The following is a 16,181-nucleotide window of genomic DNA, read 5'->3' as shown; positions in this document are numbered from 1 at the left end:
TGCATATACAGTTGAAGTCAGAAGTTTAAAAACAGCTTAGCCAAATACATTTAAACTCAGTTTTCCCAATTCCTGACATTTAATCCTAGTAAAAATTCCCTGTCTTAGGTCAGTTAGGATCACCACTTTATTTCAAGAATGTGAAATGTCAGAATAATAGTTGAGAGAATTATTTATTTCAGCTTTTATTCTTTCAGAAGTTTACATACACTCAATTAGTATTTGGTAGTAATGCCTTTAAATTGTTTAACTTGAGTCAAATGTTTCAGGTAGCCTTCCAAAAGCTTCCCACAATAAGTTGAGTGAATTTTGGCCCATTCCTCCTGACAGAGCTGGTGTAACTGAGTCAGGTATGAAGGCCTCCTTGGTCGCACACACTTTTTCAGTTCTGCCCACAAATGTTCTATTGGATTGAGGTCATGGCTTTGTGATGGCCACTCCAATACCTTGAATTTGTTGTCCCTTTTCTCACAACTTTGGAAGTATGCTTGGGGTCATTGTTCATTTGGAAGACCCATTTGCGACCAAGCTTTAACTTCCTGACTGATATCTTCAGATGTTGCTTCAATATAGCCACATCATTTTCCTCCCTCATGATGCCATCTATTTTGTGAAGTGCCCTCCTGCAGCAAAGCACCCCACAACATGATGCTGCCACCCCCATGCTTCACTGTTGGGATGGTGTTCTTCGGCTTAAAAGCCTCTCCCTTTTTCCTCCAAACATAACGATGGTCAATATGGCCAAACAATTTCATCAGACCAGAGGACATTTCTCCAAAAAGTCTGATTTTTTGTCCCCATGTGCAGTTGCAAACCATAGTCTGGCTTTTTGATGGCGGTTTTGGAGCAGTGGCTTCTCCCTTGCTGAGCGGCCTTTCAGGTAATGTCGATATAGAACTTGTTTTATTGTGGATATAGATACTTTTGTACCCGTTTCATCCAGCATCTTCACAAGGTCCTTTGCTGTTGTTCTGGGATTGATTTGCACTTTTCGCACCAAAGTACACTCATCTCTAGGAGACAGAACGCGTCTCCTTCCTGAGCGGTATGACGGCTGTGTGGTCCCATGGTGTTTATACTTGCGTACTATTGTTTGTACAGATGAACGTGGTACCTTCAGGCATTTGGAAATTGCTCCCAAGGGTGAGCCAGACTTGTGGAGGTCCACAATTCTTTTCTGAGGTCTTGGCTGATTTCTGTTGATTTTCCCATGACGTCAAACAAAGAGGCACTGCGTTTAAAGGTAGGCCTTGAAATACTTCCACAGGTACACTTCCAATTAACTCTATTTATGTCAATTAACCTATCAGAAGCTTCTAAAGCCATGCCATAATTTTCTGGAATTGTCCAAGCTGTTTAAAGGCACAGTCAACTTAGTGTATGTAAACTTCTGAGCCACGGAAATTGTGATATAGGGAATTATAAGTGAAATAATCTGTTTGTAAACAACTGTTGGAAAAATGACTTGTGTCATGCACAAAGTAGATGTCCTAACTGACTTGCCGAAATTATAGTTTGTAAACAAGAAATTTGTGGAGTGGTTAAAAAACGAGTTTTAATGACTCCAACCTAAGTGTATGTAATCTTCCGACTTCAACTGTATGTCCCCTTTATCCTACAGTTGGTGTACAAGGAGAATTCTGTAAACATGGCCCGTGTTGTGAATTCTGTCGCTGTACATTTCAAAAGTGCTGACCAAATACACTGCTCAAAGAAATAAAGGGAACACTTAAACAACACAATGTAACTCCAAGTCAATCACATTTCTGTGAAATCAAACTGTCCACTTAGGAAGCAACACTGATTGACAATAAATTTCACATGCTGTTGTGCAAATGGAATAGACAAAAGGTGGAAATTATAGGCAATTAGCAAGACACCCCCAATAAAGGAATGGTTCTGCAGGTGGTGACCACAGACCACTCAGTTCCTATGCTTCCTGGCTGATGTTTTGGTCACTTTTGAATGCTGGCGGTGCTTTCACTCTAGTGTCAGCATGAGACGGAGTCTACAACCCGCACAAGTGGCTCAGGTAGTGCAGCTCATCCAGGATGGCACATCAATGCGAGCTGTGGCAAGATGGTTTGCTGTGTCTGTCAGCATAGTGTCCAGAGCATGGAGGCGCTACCAGGAGACAGGCCAGTACATCAGGAGACGTGGAGGAGGCCATAGGAGGGCAACAACCCAGCAGCAGGACCGCTACCTCCGCCTTTGTGCAAGGAGGAGCACTGCCAGAGCCCTGCAAAATGACCTCCAGCAGGCCACAAATGTGCAAGATTTACATACTTGGGTACTGAGTTGACTGATACCTATGGATTGTGGATCAATGAAATGGGTAAGGCAGTACAGTGCAATATGAATGTCAATACACACAATAGGGTGACTGGGGAGGTGACTTCCCACAGTCAAAGTCCAGCAATCAGAGCTACGACGGTAATATTTGTGTAAACGCTTCAGTTGTGTTCTGTTGGTGTCACTGCATCACTTTCAAAGAGGGCCTTTTATTTTGAAGGCGAACCGCAAATTACATTATTGTGCCTAGCTTCACATAAGTGTGTCCTACCATAATTAATCAAATGAACCGACTTATACATGTGTGGTATTTTAGATGACACCGAGCAGATAGTTAGCTAGCTCCCTATAGCTACTGAAAAAGATTGTCGTTTTGCTACATTGTCTGCATTCATCAGCTAGCTAGCCTTGTTTCTGACCAGCACTGTCCCAGAGCTTGGGGATGTGTATCTGCGCTTGTCGGACAATTGAATGTTTACGATGTCACCGTGACAACCTTCTACAGACATGTTGGTTTACATTTGGTCTATCCACCTTTTTTACCGAGTTCACTTACTAGTCAGAACTGGCTCATTTTCGACCTGCTAACTAGTTGTAGTTAATTACGTGCCTCGTTCAATTTATTAACTAATCAGAAATGTCCGAATTTCCTATTCCCGACTAGCATATAAACGCGGAATTATTCCCATCAATACTGTGTTGTGATAGGCTATACATATAATGTAAAATCTGAATTATTGTAGTTTACATAAACGATATTTAATTCATTTGTCATGCCCCGCAGTTTCTATATAGTTTACATAAAACCTAGCAGCCATAGTGTGTAATGTATGTATTTAACAGAAACGTGTATTTTTATGTTATGTTTATTCTACAGACCTGTGTGACGCGCAAATCTGCTTCTTCATTTATGCACCAAACATTTCAGATTTTTTTTCTCGCAGGTTGCAGCACCTGTCTGTGTTAACAATAAAACCATGGGAGCTAGACGTGTATAAATTCTTACAGTAGGCTTATGCCTACATTTGACTTTTAACTCAACAGCAACGTAAAGAAACTATTTTTTATTATTGCCTAGTATCAATATGCCTATCAAAAAAAACCTATACAGCAACAATTATTGGGCTTTCTTGAGGCTACTGGATTGTTTTTGCCATTAAAGTACATGAATCTAAAATGATCAAATGAAAAATCGGCGCGCGTATATAATGGGTGGCGGAGCAGCCACTACTCCAAAACCCAAAGGCACGTTTCAAATTCATCAACAGGTTGGAACACTTACGTCTGGGTGGCTTTTCAGCGTCTTGGTTATAAAAGCAATCACGATTGTTGTACTAGATGATCCGTTCACCCCCAAATATCGGTTTAAATAATGGGAGAACCAAACATGTTGGGAAGCGTGCGCTGCGCGCGTTACAGGTGGGCAAATTGCAAAGACCCCCTCTTTTACCGTCAATCACCTGTATAAAGAACCAAGTAGGGGTGCCATAAGCTTGTGTCCCAAATGGAACCCTATTTCATAAGAAGGTGCCATTTGGGATGTAACCATAGAAAAGATGACACCTGGGAAATTCCCCCAAAACATTGAAAACGATTTCAATAATAACTATATAACTATACCGAAATGTGTTCAAACATAAAATAGCTGCCACAAAACCTTCTCCTTGAAGTAAATAATAATTCCCCCAAATACAATTTGCTTGTCAGTCCCCTAACATAAAACGGACAGAGTGGGGAACTGAAATGAACATCCAAACATACTTTTAAACCTTCTTTAGCTTATGTTGCAGATAACTGAAAAATATACCATAATACATTCATACACCAAAACAAGGTTACTCTAAAGTACAAAATAAACAAGAAAAATAGAAATGGCAAATGGAAAAAAATAGCTGTCACTTTGTGCAAAGATTCTCAATTAACTTGATCTTGTAACCTTGGTAGAGGAAGAAAAAAAAACATCAAGAAAATTATCAACATTTACCAATGAGATCAGATGATGACTCTAGACCACTACATAGGTAGTCAACAGTGTTGTAAGAGTCCTCACGGAGCTATACACACAACTAGAAGAGCTATGCTCTGATTAACATGTATAAATCGCCTTATTTGAAACAAAATAAAAGAGGCACTAAACATTAACAGAAATAGCACCAAACTTCTATAAATGTCTTCTTTCACCATCACGAGGAAAAGCAGGGGAAAAAAGGAAAACTAGTCACTAAGATTCATCTTATTACCTATATAAACTAGGCTATTAGAAAAATTATTAAAAAGCATGCAAGAAAGAAAAATATAATTCATCGAGCACTATGTTCCACTTAACACAAATGTGGCAAACTGATTTGTCATGCCTTGTTTGAGAACACTAAGATGGTTAAGGAAAACAAAACATCTGCATGTGTGTGTCATGGATGTTACTTTAAGGTTAAAAAAGTTTATTTCAATTGAAAATTCTATATAAATATCTTTAAATTCTAAAAGCAACCAGAATTTGGTGAAGAGCATTTGCCTCCTTTTCTAATAACTTAAATAATTAATTGGTATTTGAAAGCAGCCTTTTTTTTTTCTTTTTTTTTTTACAATACACAAACTAATTCAGAGCAGAACATTTCCAAAGAGTACAGCTTTCCCAAGACACCTTTCATACAAAGAGAGGGAACATCTGAATCACCGTTAAAAGAGAAGTGGGCCAACAGGCTCCTAAAATCCAAAACGAGAGTTCAATGTGCATAAAGTGAGGGGTGAAGCCTCGTCCCCTAGAAAAATCATAGGAAACATTGCTCTTCCAGAGAATAAAAGACGGTTTGGTCAAATGACAAGACTACCCTACACCATCCTGCCAAATGTTGAAGCAATGCAGTGTCTTTTGCGCATCATAAGATAGTTACTAATGAACATTAATACAAAAGATCAGCATTGTTGCAAAAATGAATAGCCATTGACAAGCCAATGACTCGCAGTGTTATATGTACCATCCTAACATAGAAAATCTAATTATGTTCCGATTCGAAACCCTTATGGACCGATCTGTTCTAAAAAGCAAATGTCGTCTTGGGGACTGATTCAAGCAAATAACATAACCTCACACATTGTCTATTTCTTCTTGTTATTTTTTACATTTTCTTTTTTAACAAAAAAAGTATGCTTGCCTCTCAGTGGCTATTGATCCACAAGTTAATACATTTCAGACCACCTTCAATGTGGCAGCGACTGTGGTTGGCACCCAAGGTTAAAGGCCAAAAGTCAGCTGGTGTGTCATGTCTTTTCTATACGGATACGGGGAAAAAGAGTCAGAGCACAGCCAATGACACTTTAAAAAAGCTATGATGAAGTCAAGAGAAATGAAAATGGAAGCCACAACTGTCCAAAAAAGATTCCCTGACATTTTTGGTCAACAGTAACGAGTTTATGAACTCATACTAAACTGGAGCATGGTTGGTAAAAAGGCTGTCTTCTCGAGCACTTTGAAACATTGTGTTTAATTTGGGGGGGCCACAATCAACAAGGCTGGGGGAAGTAACCAAGACGTCCTCATGATGTGTAATGTAGTTTTCAAAGCAGACAGCTGCCTTGACATTTCCCCCTTTAATGTAGCCCCTTTTACATGGCTGTGGTGACCGTGTCGGGGTGAGGCCCCAGGTACCCAGGCGAGGGGGCCTGGTAGTGGTCTGCACCCTGGCCAGAGCAGCCTGTGGCTGGGGACACAGCCAGGCTGCGGAACAGCAGGTCCATGGATGGGAGCAGGGGCTTGAGCAGGCTGACCGGGCAGAATGCAGAGCCGCCGTGGGGGGTGAAGTTCACCTTGTTGGGGTCGGGGCAGGAGGAGAGGAGGAGCGAGGACTGGGCTAGGTGTGGAAAGCTGTGGGAGAGAAAGAGACGGTTGTTAGGAGCAGGATCACAAACTGTTCAAATATGTCAGTAGACCTGCTATCAGGGTTCATACAGATTATAACATATGGAATTTAATGACTTTTCCTTTTAACCAAATTTCCATGACCAACAATTGACGGCGTCTCTGAAGTACAGTGTAAAAAAGTATGCGTAATGCGGTATCGACACTGGGAGGATGCTCTCTGATCAAATATACCATCTGTCGTTGAGCAAGGCACTTAACCCCCCACAAAGTAGAATACCTGTTAGGCAACAGTACAAAACATGTGGTCAACCCTCACTCTGGAGAGCTACCTTGATGTAAAACAAATAATTAGCTCATTCAATATATCAAAGATGAAATGGCCATAGTAGGCTACAAATCTTTTTATTCAGCTGAAGCAAGCCCCGAAATGTTCTTCATGAAATGTACCTTTTCTAGTTTAGTCATATTTATCTTAGAAGTGTTTACTTTGCAGGCTGACTACCATCTATTGCAACGTCCCATACGTTAGATGCTCAAATCAACTGGAAGCATATACAAGTTTTGAACCAACATAATCCAAAAGAAAAGCTACATATTTTTTACCAAAATGAATGTTCACAATTCAAATTATTTTGATTCAGATGATTAGATTCAATGCAATTAAACCGAATAGAATGGTGAAGTGAGTTGTTTGTTTCATCGAAAATAATTGTTTAAATGAATCATATGAATCGTTCCAAAAAGTACATCAACTTTGTATGGCCTTATTCGTGAGAGTCGGTGATACGTTTTTTTAAGGACATGACAAACATTTAATACATGCTAATAGCTAAACACTTAACTAGAGGGTACAAGATATGTTTTGATTTGGCTACCTAGTTAGTATGTTTATCATATTTTATAGGCTATGCCTACCTGCTGCTGAAATGTTCGACTCGCTCTCTCTCCTTGAGCAACGGCCCACTCGTCTCACACACATACAGGTGATGCACGCAAATACAAACGAGCTAAAGTGTTATTCCGATCCTGTCAGATATGTTGATTATTATTTTATTGATAAAAAATTTAAATAAATCCAATAACAGAAATTATTTAATTAATTTCCATTTCTTTTTTGATTTGATTGTTTTCTAAAACTTTTCCATGACTGGGAAACACCATTTTAAAATTCCATTACTTTTTCGGGATTTTCAGGATCATATGAACCCTGGGATATTGACACACCCAGTCTCCAATAACTTTGAAACCACTCGGGGTCAGTGCAGACTCAATCTAAGGAGCCATATGTTACTGTTCATAAGCTTTTTGGAATAAACGCATGCAAGTCAGAATGTTTTGTATTTATCTATGTACCAAAGCATACATCTGTCCATACATACACGTTAGTGTGTATTTACATTTATGTGGGCATGTACGTTTCTGTGCACATCAAACAATTGTGCATGTGTGTGCGTGTATGAGTATTAGCGAGAACCTACCTGGTCTCCTCACACACGCGGATCTTCTCGCAGCCCTCGGGGGGCTCCCTCTGGAAGCAGAAGCTCTTGTTGGGCCGGGGCGAGGAGGAGAGCAGCAAGGGGGATGGCTCCCACCCACCCTGGGATGACAGGGGAGACAGGAGACACAGCTCTGCACCCTCCGCCACACCTGAAACGGGGTGTGAGAATAGGTCCAATATCTGTGTTTCTAAATTCCTATCACTGATGCCCAGTTCAGATACAGCACCCGAGACAGTTTTATGCAGTTTGCTTGATCTGAACGGTCTAGCGGGAGTTTCCAAGGTTCAACATGTGAAATCTTAGCTAAAGACTTGCGACTGGCCAATCAGAACAGTGCGCTGACATTCTGTGTTTAGCGAAGCAGCTAGATAGATAGCCAAGCAGACAGTTTGCTGATATCTCACAAAGTGTGCCCTGTTTCTGGTGCATGTATTTCATGCTCCAACAAGTGGAAACGTTGTATCAAAGTTGTATCACGTCATTGTAAAGAGGCACCATTACTGTGGAAACTGTCAACCATTTATAGCCAATTTAGCTTTTCCTGCCTGGTATTACTCAATTATATGTTGAGAAACCAAATGGGTCTTGTTCAGTAGGGAGATAACGTTTTGAAACAGATAAACCCGGGAGATACACCCTGAACCTGTCCAATAAGAACACAGTTTTCAATTATAAAACATTTTGCAGGTTTGTGTGCACCTTACTGAACAAGTTTGTGTGTACAGTACTGAACATAACACTGCACTGATGTTGTTACAGGGCTATATTAGGGAGAGACTGACCTGGATCCTGATTCACAGGTAGGTCTTCTAGAGAAGAGGGGGAGAAAGAGGAGCAGGGTGAGTGTGTGAGGGAGAGGGGCGTGGTGGAGGGGTCGCTCTGGGAGCCACTGCTGCAGCTCAGGGGTGGAAGTGGAGCCCTGTGGCCGTCAGGAACCTCCAGAATCTGAGAGAGACAAATGAATGAACAGGACAAGAGTGAATGAACAGGACAAGAGTGAATACCTCATTGTTTCTGATGGAATTCTTATTGTTCCACTTTTGTCACAATATCGCCAGGCCCGATACTTGTTTTCCTTTGGCAATATCGAAGAATTTGAACACTGCTACTCAGACACTGAAAACTGCACCATTTGGCCCATAGTTGGTGCTGTATAAAAAAAAATCAGAGTGTAAGGCTCAGCCCCGCTGCCCCATTTGACGTAAAAAAAAAAAAACTTGGTATAGCAGTATTTAGCATAAGGAAAAAAACTTTGCCTCAAGGACCCATGACGTTCGCCATATTGGATTTTCTGCCCTGTCGATGTTTTATAAAATCATTTTAAAAAAACTTATGAACTGCAAATCTGATTGACTTGAAACTCAGAATGTATATTCATCATGTCAGCCTCTACTAAGTTTGGGAAAAAGCTAAGCAATACGTCAGATGGAAGAGAAAATTACAACTTTATAAAATAATATTCCATTCTCAATCAAACCCTAATAACTCAACTTATCTTTGCTCTATCAACTTGAAACAGTGTCTTGAGGGCATTAGTAGGAATGTTTATGTCGAAGCAGGTGTTGATATCTCAATAAACATGGAAAAAGCTAATAATTCATTTGTGAACCTGTTGTGGAAAATTACATAATTAGTTATGCTATCCCGTGTTTAACTGCTTAAAGAATAGTCTCTTGTTATATGCTAGTGTTTTTCTAACCTGATACAAACTTGTCTTTGAGTGACTTAGTCATAAGACTGGGCGTATAGCTAAGATCCGTTTAGGTGCGACTGCAGTATGCAAGACATCCCGTGGGTTTACTATCGGCAGGAAGTCAGCTGTGTGGAACCTTGCAGGAAGGAGCACATTATAGTGTGAACTGTGACAAAACGCAGATATACGGTTGAACTCTCGTGCTATCAACTTTGGGCTATCAAACTGCACAAACAAAACGCCTTTTTTTGTTTTACACTATGTTCTGCCCCTGTTTCCACACATCTGCTAAACTGCCACGTAGACAAAATAGGTTGTACTTTTTCTATAAAAGCAGAGACCCGACTATGTTAAGCTTTTCAACTCTGAACCATTCTTGGTGATGGTTGATTGCTTCATTTTTGGAAATCTTACACAATTGTTGTTTGAAAGAATCTGCAGTCTCTTTTCCTATAGAATTTCTCTGACAACCCTCAAACTTTAATAATTTATGTTTATGCTAAAAAGATGTCTAGGGAACAGCCCTGACACCTTGTTACACATACAACAACAAAACGTAAGGAACACATTTGCCTCAAGGACCCATAAGGTCTGCCATCTTGGATATTTCCTAAAATCTTCTCATGAGCCGTACATCCGATGGACTCCAAACTCAGAATACGTTCATGTTAGTCTTTAGTAAATTCGAAAAAAAGCTATAGGATACAATATTAATGGTACCCAAACTATCTTGCACTGACCCAACGCCCACCCACAATACACAAATATACAGTACCAGTCAAAAGTTCGGACACCTACTCATTCAAGGGTTTTTCTTTATTTTTTTACTATTGTCTACATTGTAGAATAATGGTGAAGACATCAAAACTGTTAAATAACAGATATGGAATCAAGTGTTAAACAAATCAAAATATATTTTGTATATTTGAGATTCTTCAAATAGCCATCAATTGCCTTGACAGCTGCACACTCTTGGCATTATCTCAACCAGCTTCACCTGGAATGTTTCTCCAACAGTCTTGAAGGCATTCCCATATATGCTGAGGACTTGTTGGCTGCTTTTCCATCACTCTGCGGTCCGACTCATCCCAGACAATCTCAACTGGGATGAGGTCAAGTGATTGTGGAGGTCAGGTCATCTGATTTAGCACTCTACCACTCTCCTTCTTGGTCAAATAGCCCTTACACAGCCTGGAGGTGTGTTGTGTCATTGTCCTGTTGAAAAACAAATGATAGTCCCACTAAGCGTAGATGGGATGGCGTATCGCTGCAGAATGCTGTGGTAAGTGTAAATTGAATTCTAAATAAATCAGACAGCGTCACCAGCAAAGCACCCCCACACCATAACACCTCATCCTCCATGCTTTACGGTTGGAAATACACACGGAGATCATCCGTTCACCAACACCGCATCGCGAAGACATGGCGGATGGAACCAAAAATCTCAAATTTGGGCCCATTAGACCAAAGGACAGATTTCCACCAGTCTAATGTCTATTGCTTGTGTTTCTTGGCCCAAGCAAGTCTCGTCTTCTTGGTGTCCTTGAGTAGTGGTTTCTTTGCAGCAATTCGACCATGAAGGCCTGATTCACAGTCTCCTCTGAACAGTTGATGTTGAGATGTGTCTGTTACATGACCTCTGAAGAATTTATTTGGGCTGCAATTTCTGAGGCTGGTAATTCTAATGAACTTATCCTCTGTAGCAGAGGTAACTCTGGGTCTTCCTTTCCTGTGGCGGTCCTCATGAGCCAGTTTTTTGCGACTGCACTTGAAGAAACTTAAAGTTCTTGAAATGTTCTGTATTGACTGACGTTCATGTCTTAACTTCACTAGGGTATGGGGCAGCATTTGGAATTTTGGATGAAATGCATGCCCAAATTAAACTGCCTGCTTCTCGGGCCCAGAAGATATGATATGCATATAACTGGTAGATTTGGATAGAAAACACTCTAAAGTTTCCAAAACTGTTAAAATAGTGCCTGTGAGTATAACAGAACTGATTTGGCAGGCGAAAACCTGAGGAAAATCCATTCAGGAAGTACTTTTTCTTTGTTGGTTTTGTAGTTTTCTATTCTATGCCATTACAGTATCCATTGATTTAGGACTCAATTTGCAGTTCCTATGCCTTCCACTAGATGTCAACAGTCTTTAGAAATAGTTTCAGGCTTGTATTCTGAAAAATGAGGGAATAAGAGCATTCGGAATGACTGGACGCTAAAGTGTCGCTGAGCTTTTTCATGCGCGCGACAGAGAGATAGCAATTCTTGTTTACCTTTTAAATTGACAACGTTATTGTCCGGTTGAAATATTATTGATTATTTAGGCTAAAAACAACCTGAGGATTGAATATAAACATCGTTTGACATGTTTCTATGAACTTTACGGATACAATTAGATTTTTTTGTCTTCCTGTTTTGACTGCGTTTGAGCCTGTGGATTACTGAAGAAAACGCGAACAAAACTGAAATTTTTGTAAATAAAGAGACTTTATCGAACAAAATAAAGATTTATTGAGTAAATGAATGTCTGCTGAGTGCAACCATATGAAGACCAAAGGTAAAGGATTAATTTTATCTCTATTTCTGACTCTGACTCTGTTCTACTTGGCTGGTTACTGTTTGTAATGAATTGTCTAGTGAGCTATGTTCTCAAATAATCGTAAGGTATGCTTTCGCCGTAAAGCATTTTTTAAATCTGACACCGTGGTTGGATTCACAAGAAGTTCATCTTTAAACCTATGTAAAATATGTTTTGTTTTCTGAATTTGTATAATGAGTATTTCTGTATTTGAATTTGGCGCCAGCAGTTTCACTGGCTGTTGAAGAGGTGGGACGCTAACGTCCCACATACCCAAGAGAGGTTAAAGTAATGATGGACTGTCGTTTCTCTTTGCTTATTTGAGCTGTTCTTCCCATAATATGGACTTGGTCTTTTACCAAACAGGGCTATTTTCTGTATACCCCACCCACCTTGTCACAACACAACTGATTGGCTCAAACGCATTAAAGAGGAAAGAAATTCCACAAATTTACTTTTAAGAAGGCAGACCTGTTAATTGAAATGCATTCCAGGTGACTACCTCGAAGCTGGTTGAGAGAATGCCAAGAGTGTGCAAAGCTGTCATCAAGGCAAAGGGTGGCTATTTGAAGAACCTCAAATATTGATTGATTTGTTTAACACTTTTTTGGTTAATACAAGATTATCAAATATTTAAAAAAAAATCTCATGAACTCCAAACTCAGAATTTATGTTAATCATGTCTGTCTCTAGTACATTTGAGAAAAGCAATACATCCAAAGATTAGAAAATGGCATCTTGTTTAGAATTGTTACATTTACACAATGGATTATGTATACTGCTTCCTCTCAGCCTGCACATAAGCCAGCACCTCTTATTGCTACTTGCAGCTATATTTAAACATTCTGTTTAGGATTGAGATTTTCTGCAACCCTGTTAAAACAACTCTTGAACTGACAGATAGTGCCTTCAAAGCTCATCACTAAACTAAGCACCCTGGGACTAAATACCTCCCTCTGCAAATAGATCCTGGACTTCCTGGCTGGCTGCCCCCAGGTGGTAAGGTAGGTAACACATCTGCCACGCTGATCCTCAACACGGGGGCCCCTCAGGGGTGCGTGCTCAGTCCCCTCCTGTACTCCCTGTTCACCCATGACTGCATAGCCAGGCACAACTCTAACACCATCATTAAGTTTGCCGACGACACAAGTGGTAGGCCTGATCACCAAAAACCGGGGTTTGATCCCAGGCAGCCAACCGCGACCGGGAGAACCATGAGGCGTCGCACAAGCGTTGTCCGGGTTAGGGGAGGGTCTGGCCGGCCGGGATGTCACTCTAGCAACTCCTCGCGGCAGGCCAGGCACATGCACGCTGACTCGTGTCGCCAGTTGAACGTTGTTTCCTACGACACATTGGTGGGGCTGGCTTCTGAGTTAAGCGGGCAGGTATTAAGGAGTGCGGTTTAGCGGGTCATGTTTCGGAGAACGCATGACTCGATCTTCACAGTTACAGCAATGAGAAAAGATCGTAATTGGATCACAATTGGATATCACGAAATTGGGGAGAAAAAGGGGGTAAAACGTATATTTATTTTAAAACTAGGAACTAATTCAGGAAACCAGGTAAGGTAACGAGATGGATAATCGCAATATAAAGAATATATTTTCCCTTGAGGAGTATTGTAAGGCTGCATTGGAAATTAGCACAATCTAAACATGTAAATGTCTTACCCAGCACTGGTGGTGGGGCGGCTGGCACACGAACATGCCCTCCAGCTCCTGGTTGAGGCCCTCCACACTGCGGCGCAGACGAGGGGTCAGCTTGTACAGGGGGGTGGGTGGGATGGGCTGGGGGAGAAAAGAGAGAGAGAGAGGCATCAGCTGATTTAATACATTGAATTCATACTTCAAAGTTGACTGACAATCAGTGGAAGACTACAGTAAAACGAGACAACAGAACAATACAGTAGGACATAAAGTACACATTCATAATGTATGTGCAATGCATAGAGTAAACAAAACATTGGCATAGACAAACAAGCAAGCGTAGGGCATAGGTACACTAAATAGACACTTGCAACATGCAAGTATGGACACACACACACAGACAAGACACACACACCATGCAAACAGACAAAGCACATAAAAATGACATATCGCTCCAGTACACATCCTCCAAGTTATCAGTTAGTGACTAAACTTCGGAAATGTAAAGAAATTAAGAACCCAGGTTTAAATAAGCCTAGTAGTGGAAATCGTTCAAAGCTTTAGCTGTGCTTGAGTGAGTTAACCTAGAGCAATCGAACCATAGCAAAAGTACAAATCCAGCCTATCCGGCAATAGGCAGGCTCAAGCAAACACTCAAAGAATTTGAAAGATAGTATTTTGCTATTTGAACCCAGGTTTGATATATTTTACAATGCATTATAACTATCACTGTGCTTTATTTCTAGTCTTCATATGTTTTGATGAGAGTAGGTCTATTTCGGAAGTGTGTATTGGCCTATACTTCCTTCTCTCCTTGCACAATGACGATAATGCAGTGCATATGGGTTGAAGGCCTATAGAAGGGTCATGTTCATTGTGTATCTTCCCTTTCAAGACTATTCGACTCGTATCTAGATCCATGGGCTCCGATACAGAAAATCTAATGTTTTGTTTAAAATGAATCGATGCGGTTTGATTAGAGGAACAAATTGGTTCGGTGCATAACATTTGTTGCATAAAGACATACATTTTCAATTACAAATTAAAAATCTGCTGCTAATTGAGCTCATGAGTTGGGCCTCTGAGCTGGATCTGTCTGAGCTGACTTCACAGTGTGTGTAAATAATGTTATTGACTATGGTGTATGTAGTCACCTGAGCTAAGCCATGAAGGAGACTAGCGGGCATCTTCTACTCCACTATCAGATTTGGGGGGGGGGGGGGGGGGCAATGTATGCTTTTTTACTCCCCACTTAAAAAAAAATCTGAAATCACCATCACCCACTTAAAACTTTGTTATGACGTAGGCAATGAATACAGTGCTCACCTCCCTGACCAAGGCCCATCTCCCCCAATTGCTCAGTTTGGCCAGGCGGCCAGCTCTAGGAAGAGTTTTGGTGGTTCCAAACTTCTTCCATTTAAGAATGATGGAGGCCACTGTGTTCTTGGGGACCTCCAATGCTGTAGAAATGTTTTGGTACCTTTCCCCAGATCTGTGCCTCGACACAATCATGTCTCGGCGCTCTACTGACAATTCCTTCGACCTCATGGCTTGGTTTTTGCTCTGACATGCACTGTCAACTGTGGGACAGCTGTGTGCCTTTCCAAATCATGTCCACTCAATTGAATTTATCACAGGTAGACTCCAATAACGTTGTAGAAACAGCTCAAGGATGGCAAAGGGTGTGACGACTTACGTAAATAAAGGTTTGTTTTTTACCTTTAACAAACTTGCAAAAATATTGATAACGATCAAAACAAAGTTCATCCATTTTAGAATAAGTCTAACATAACAAAATGTGGAAAAAGTTAAGGGGTCTGAAAACTTTCCAAATGCACTATATATAGCACAATGTTGATTTTCACACCGTCTCAAAATGGAATGGTTTTGACTGTTTGGAAGTTTTTACAGAGTGAGCTTCACTTCTCCACCCACTTCGACCGGGCTCACACAAGTGATTGCTGTCCTCGTCATGAAATTATCAACTTTACCCTGTATATCTAAAAATGACCATATACAGATTTTTTTAAACAAAACTGCTGGTGAAACTTAATAGAAATAAAATCGAATGTAAGCCCCGATTAGCAGGTAGGCTATAGCCAGATGAGTTGTCTCCGGTACCTTGCTTGTATTTGGGTAAAACAACATTTTTAACAGCGCATTTGATAACTAACCTATCAAATTACATTGGTTGCATCTCAACTAATAAAGCCTAATATTGCTAAAGCCATTTGAATGCTGAACATGCCGCGCACCAAGCAGCACAGTTTGACTAGGCTACTGATACTGCCTGGGGTTGTTCGGCATGCAAAATGACTTGCAGATCAACATAGCAACGTGCATGCCCCGCCCACCTGAGGATCTGTCTACTATATCCATCCATTTCCTGTGTTTGATGGAATCAAATTCCACTCGTCACTTAAATCTCACTGATTGATTGCTTAAATTTTTCTCCTGCTACTCGTTCATGCTCTTGCTTGTGCCTGTCATTTTCCCCCATTAACATTACAGAGGAAATGTTTTTAATGACGTGTCAAAAAACAAAATGGGCTCAATGGAATACGTTCTCTTTTGTTGTATCTAAGAAACGCTCAAACTTAAATCTGGGATTTAAC

General features: G+C 40.6%; 1 protein-coding gene across 1 annotated transcript in view; it reads right to left on the bottom strand.

Moving 5' to 3' along the window:
• Positions 1–3,142: 3,142 nt before the first annotated feature.
• fam117ab (family with sequence similarity 117 member Ab) overlaps positions 3,143–16,181 on the bottom strand; it is a 37,016-nt gene continuing 23,977 nt past the window's right edge. Inside the window, exons 5-8 of the mRNA XM_055921880.1 lie at positions 13,591–13,707; positions 8,433–8,595; positions 7,630–7,798; positions 3,143–6,154 (exon numbers count right to left, since the gene is read on the bottom strand). Of these exons, the coding sequence (XP_055777855.1) occupies positions 5,896–6,154; positions 7,630–7,798; positions 8,433–8,595; positions 13,591–13,707 (708 nt within the window). The 3' untranslated portion in view covers positions 3,143–5,895. The remainder of the gene's footprint in view (positions 6,155–7,629; positions 7,799–8,432; positions 8,596–13,590; positions 13,708–16,181) is intronic.

This window comes from Salvelinus fontinalis, chromosome 1 (genome assembly GCF_029448725.1).
Source record: "Salvelinus fontinalis isolate EN_2023a chromosome 1, ASM2944872v1, whole genome shotgun sequence".
Taxonomy (NCBI): Eukaryota; Metazoa; Chordata; class Actinopteri; order Salmoniformes; family Salmonidae; genus Salvelinus; species Salvelinus fontinalis.
The sequence above is the reverse complement of the archived record's forward strand: the minus strand, read 5'-3'. Positions and strand labels throughout refer to the sequence as shown.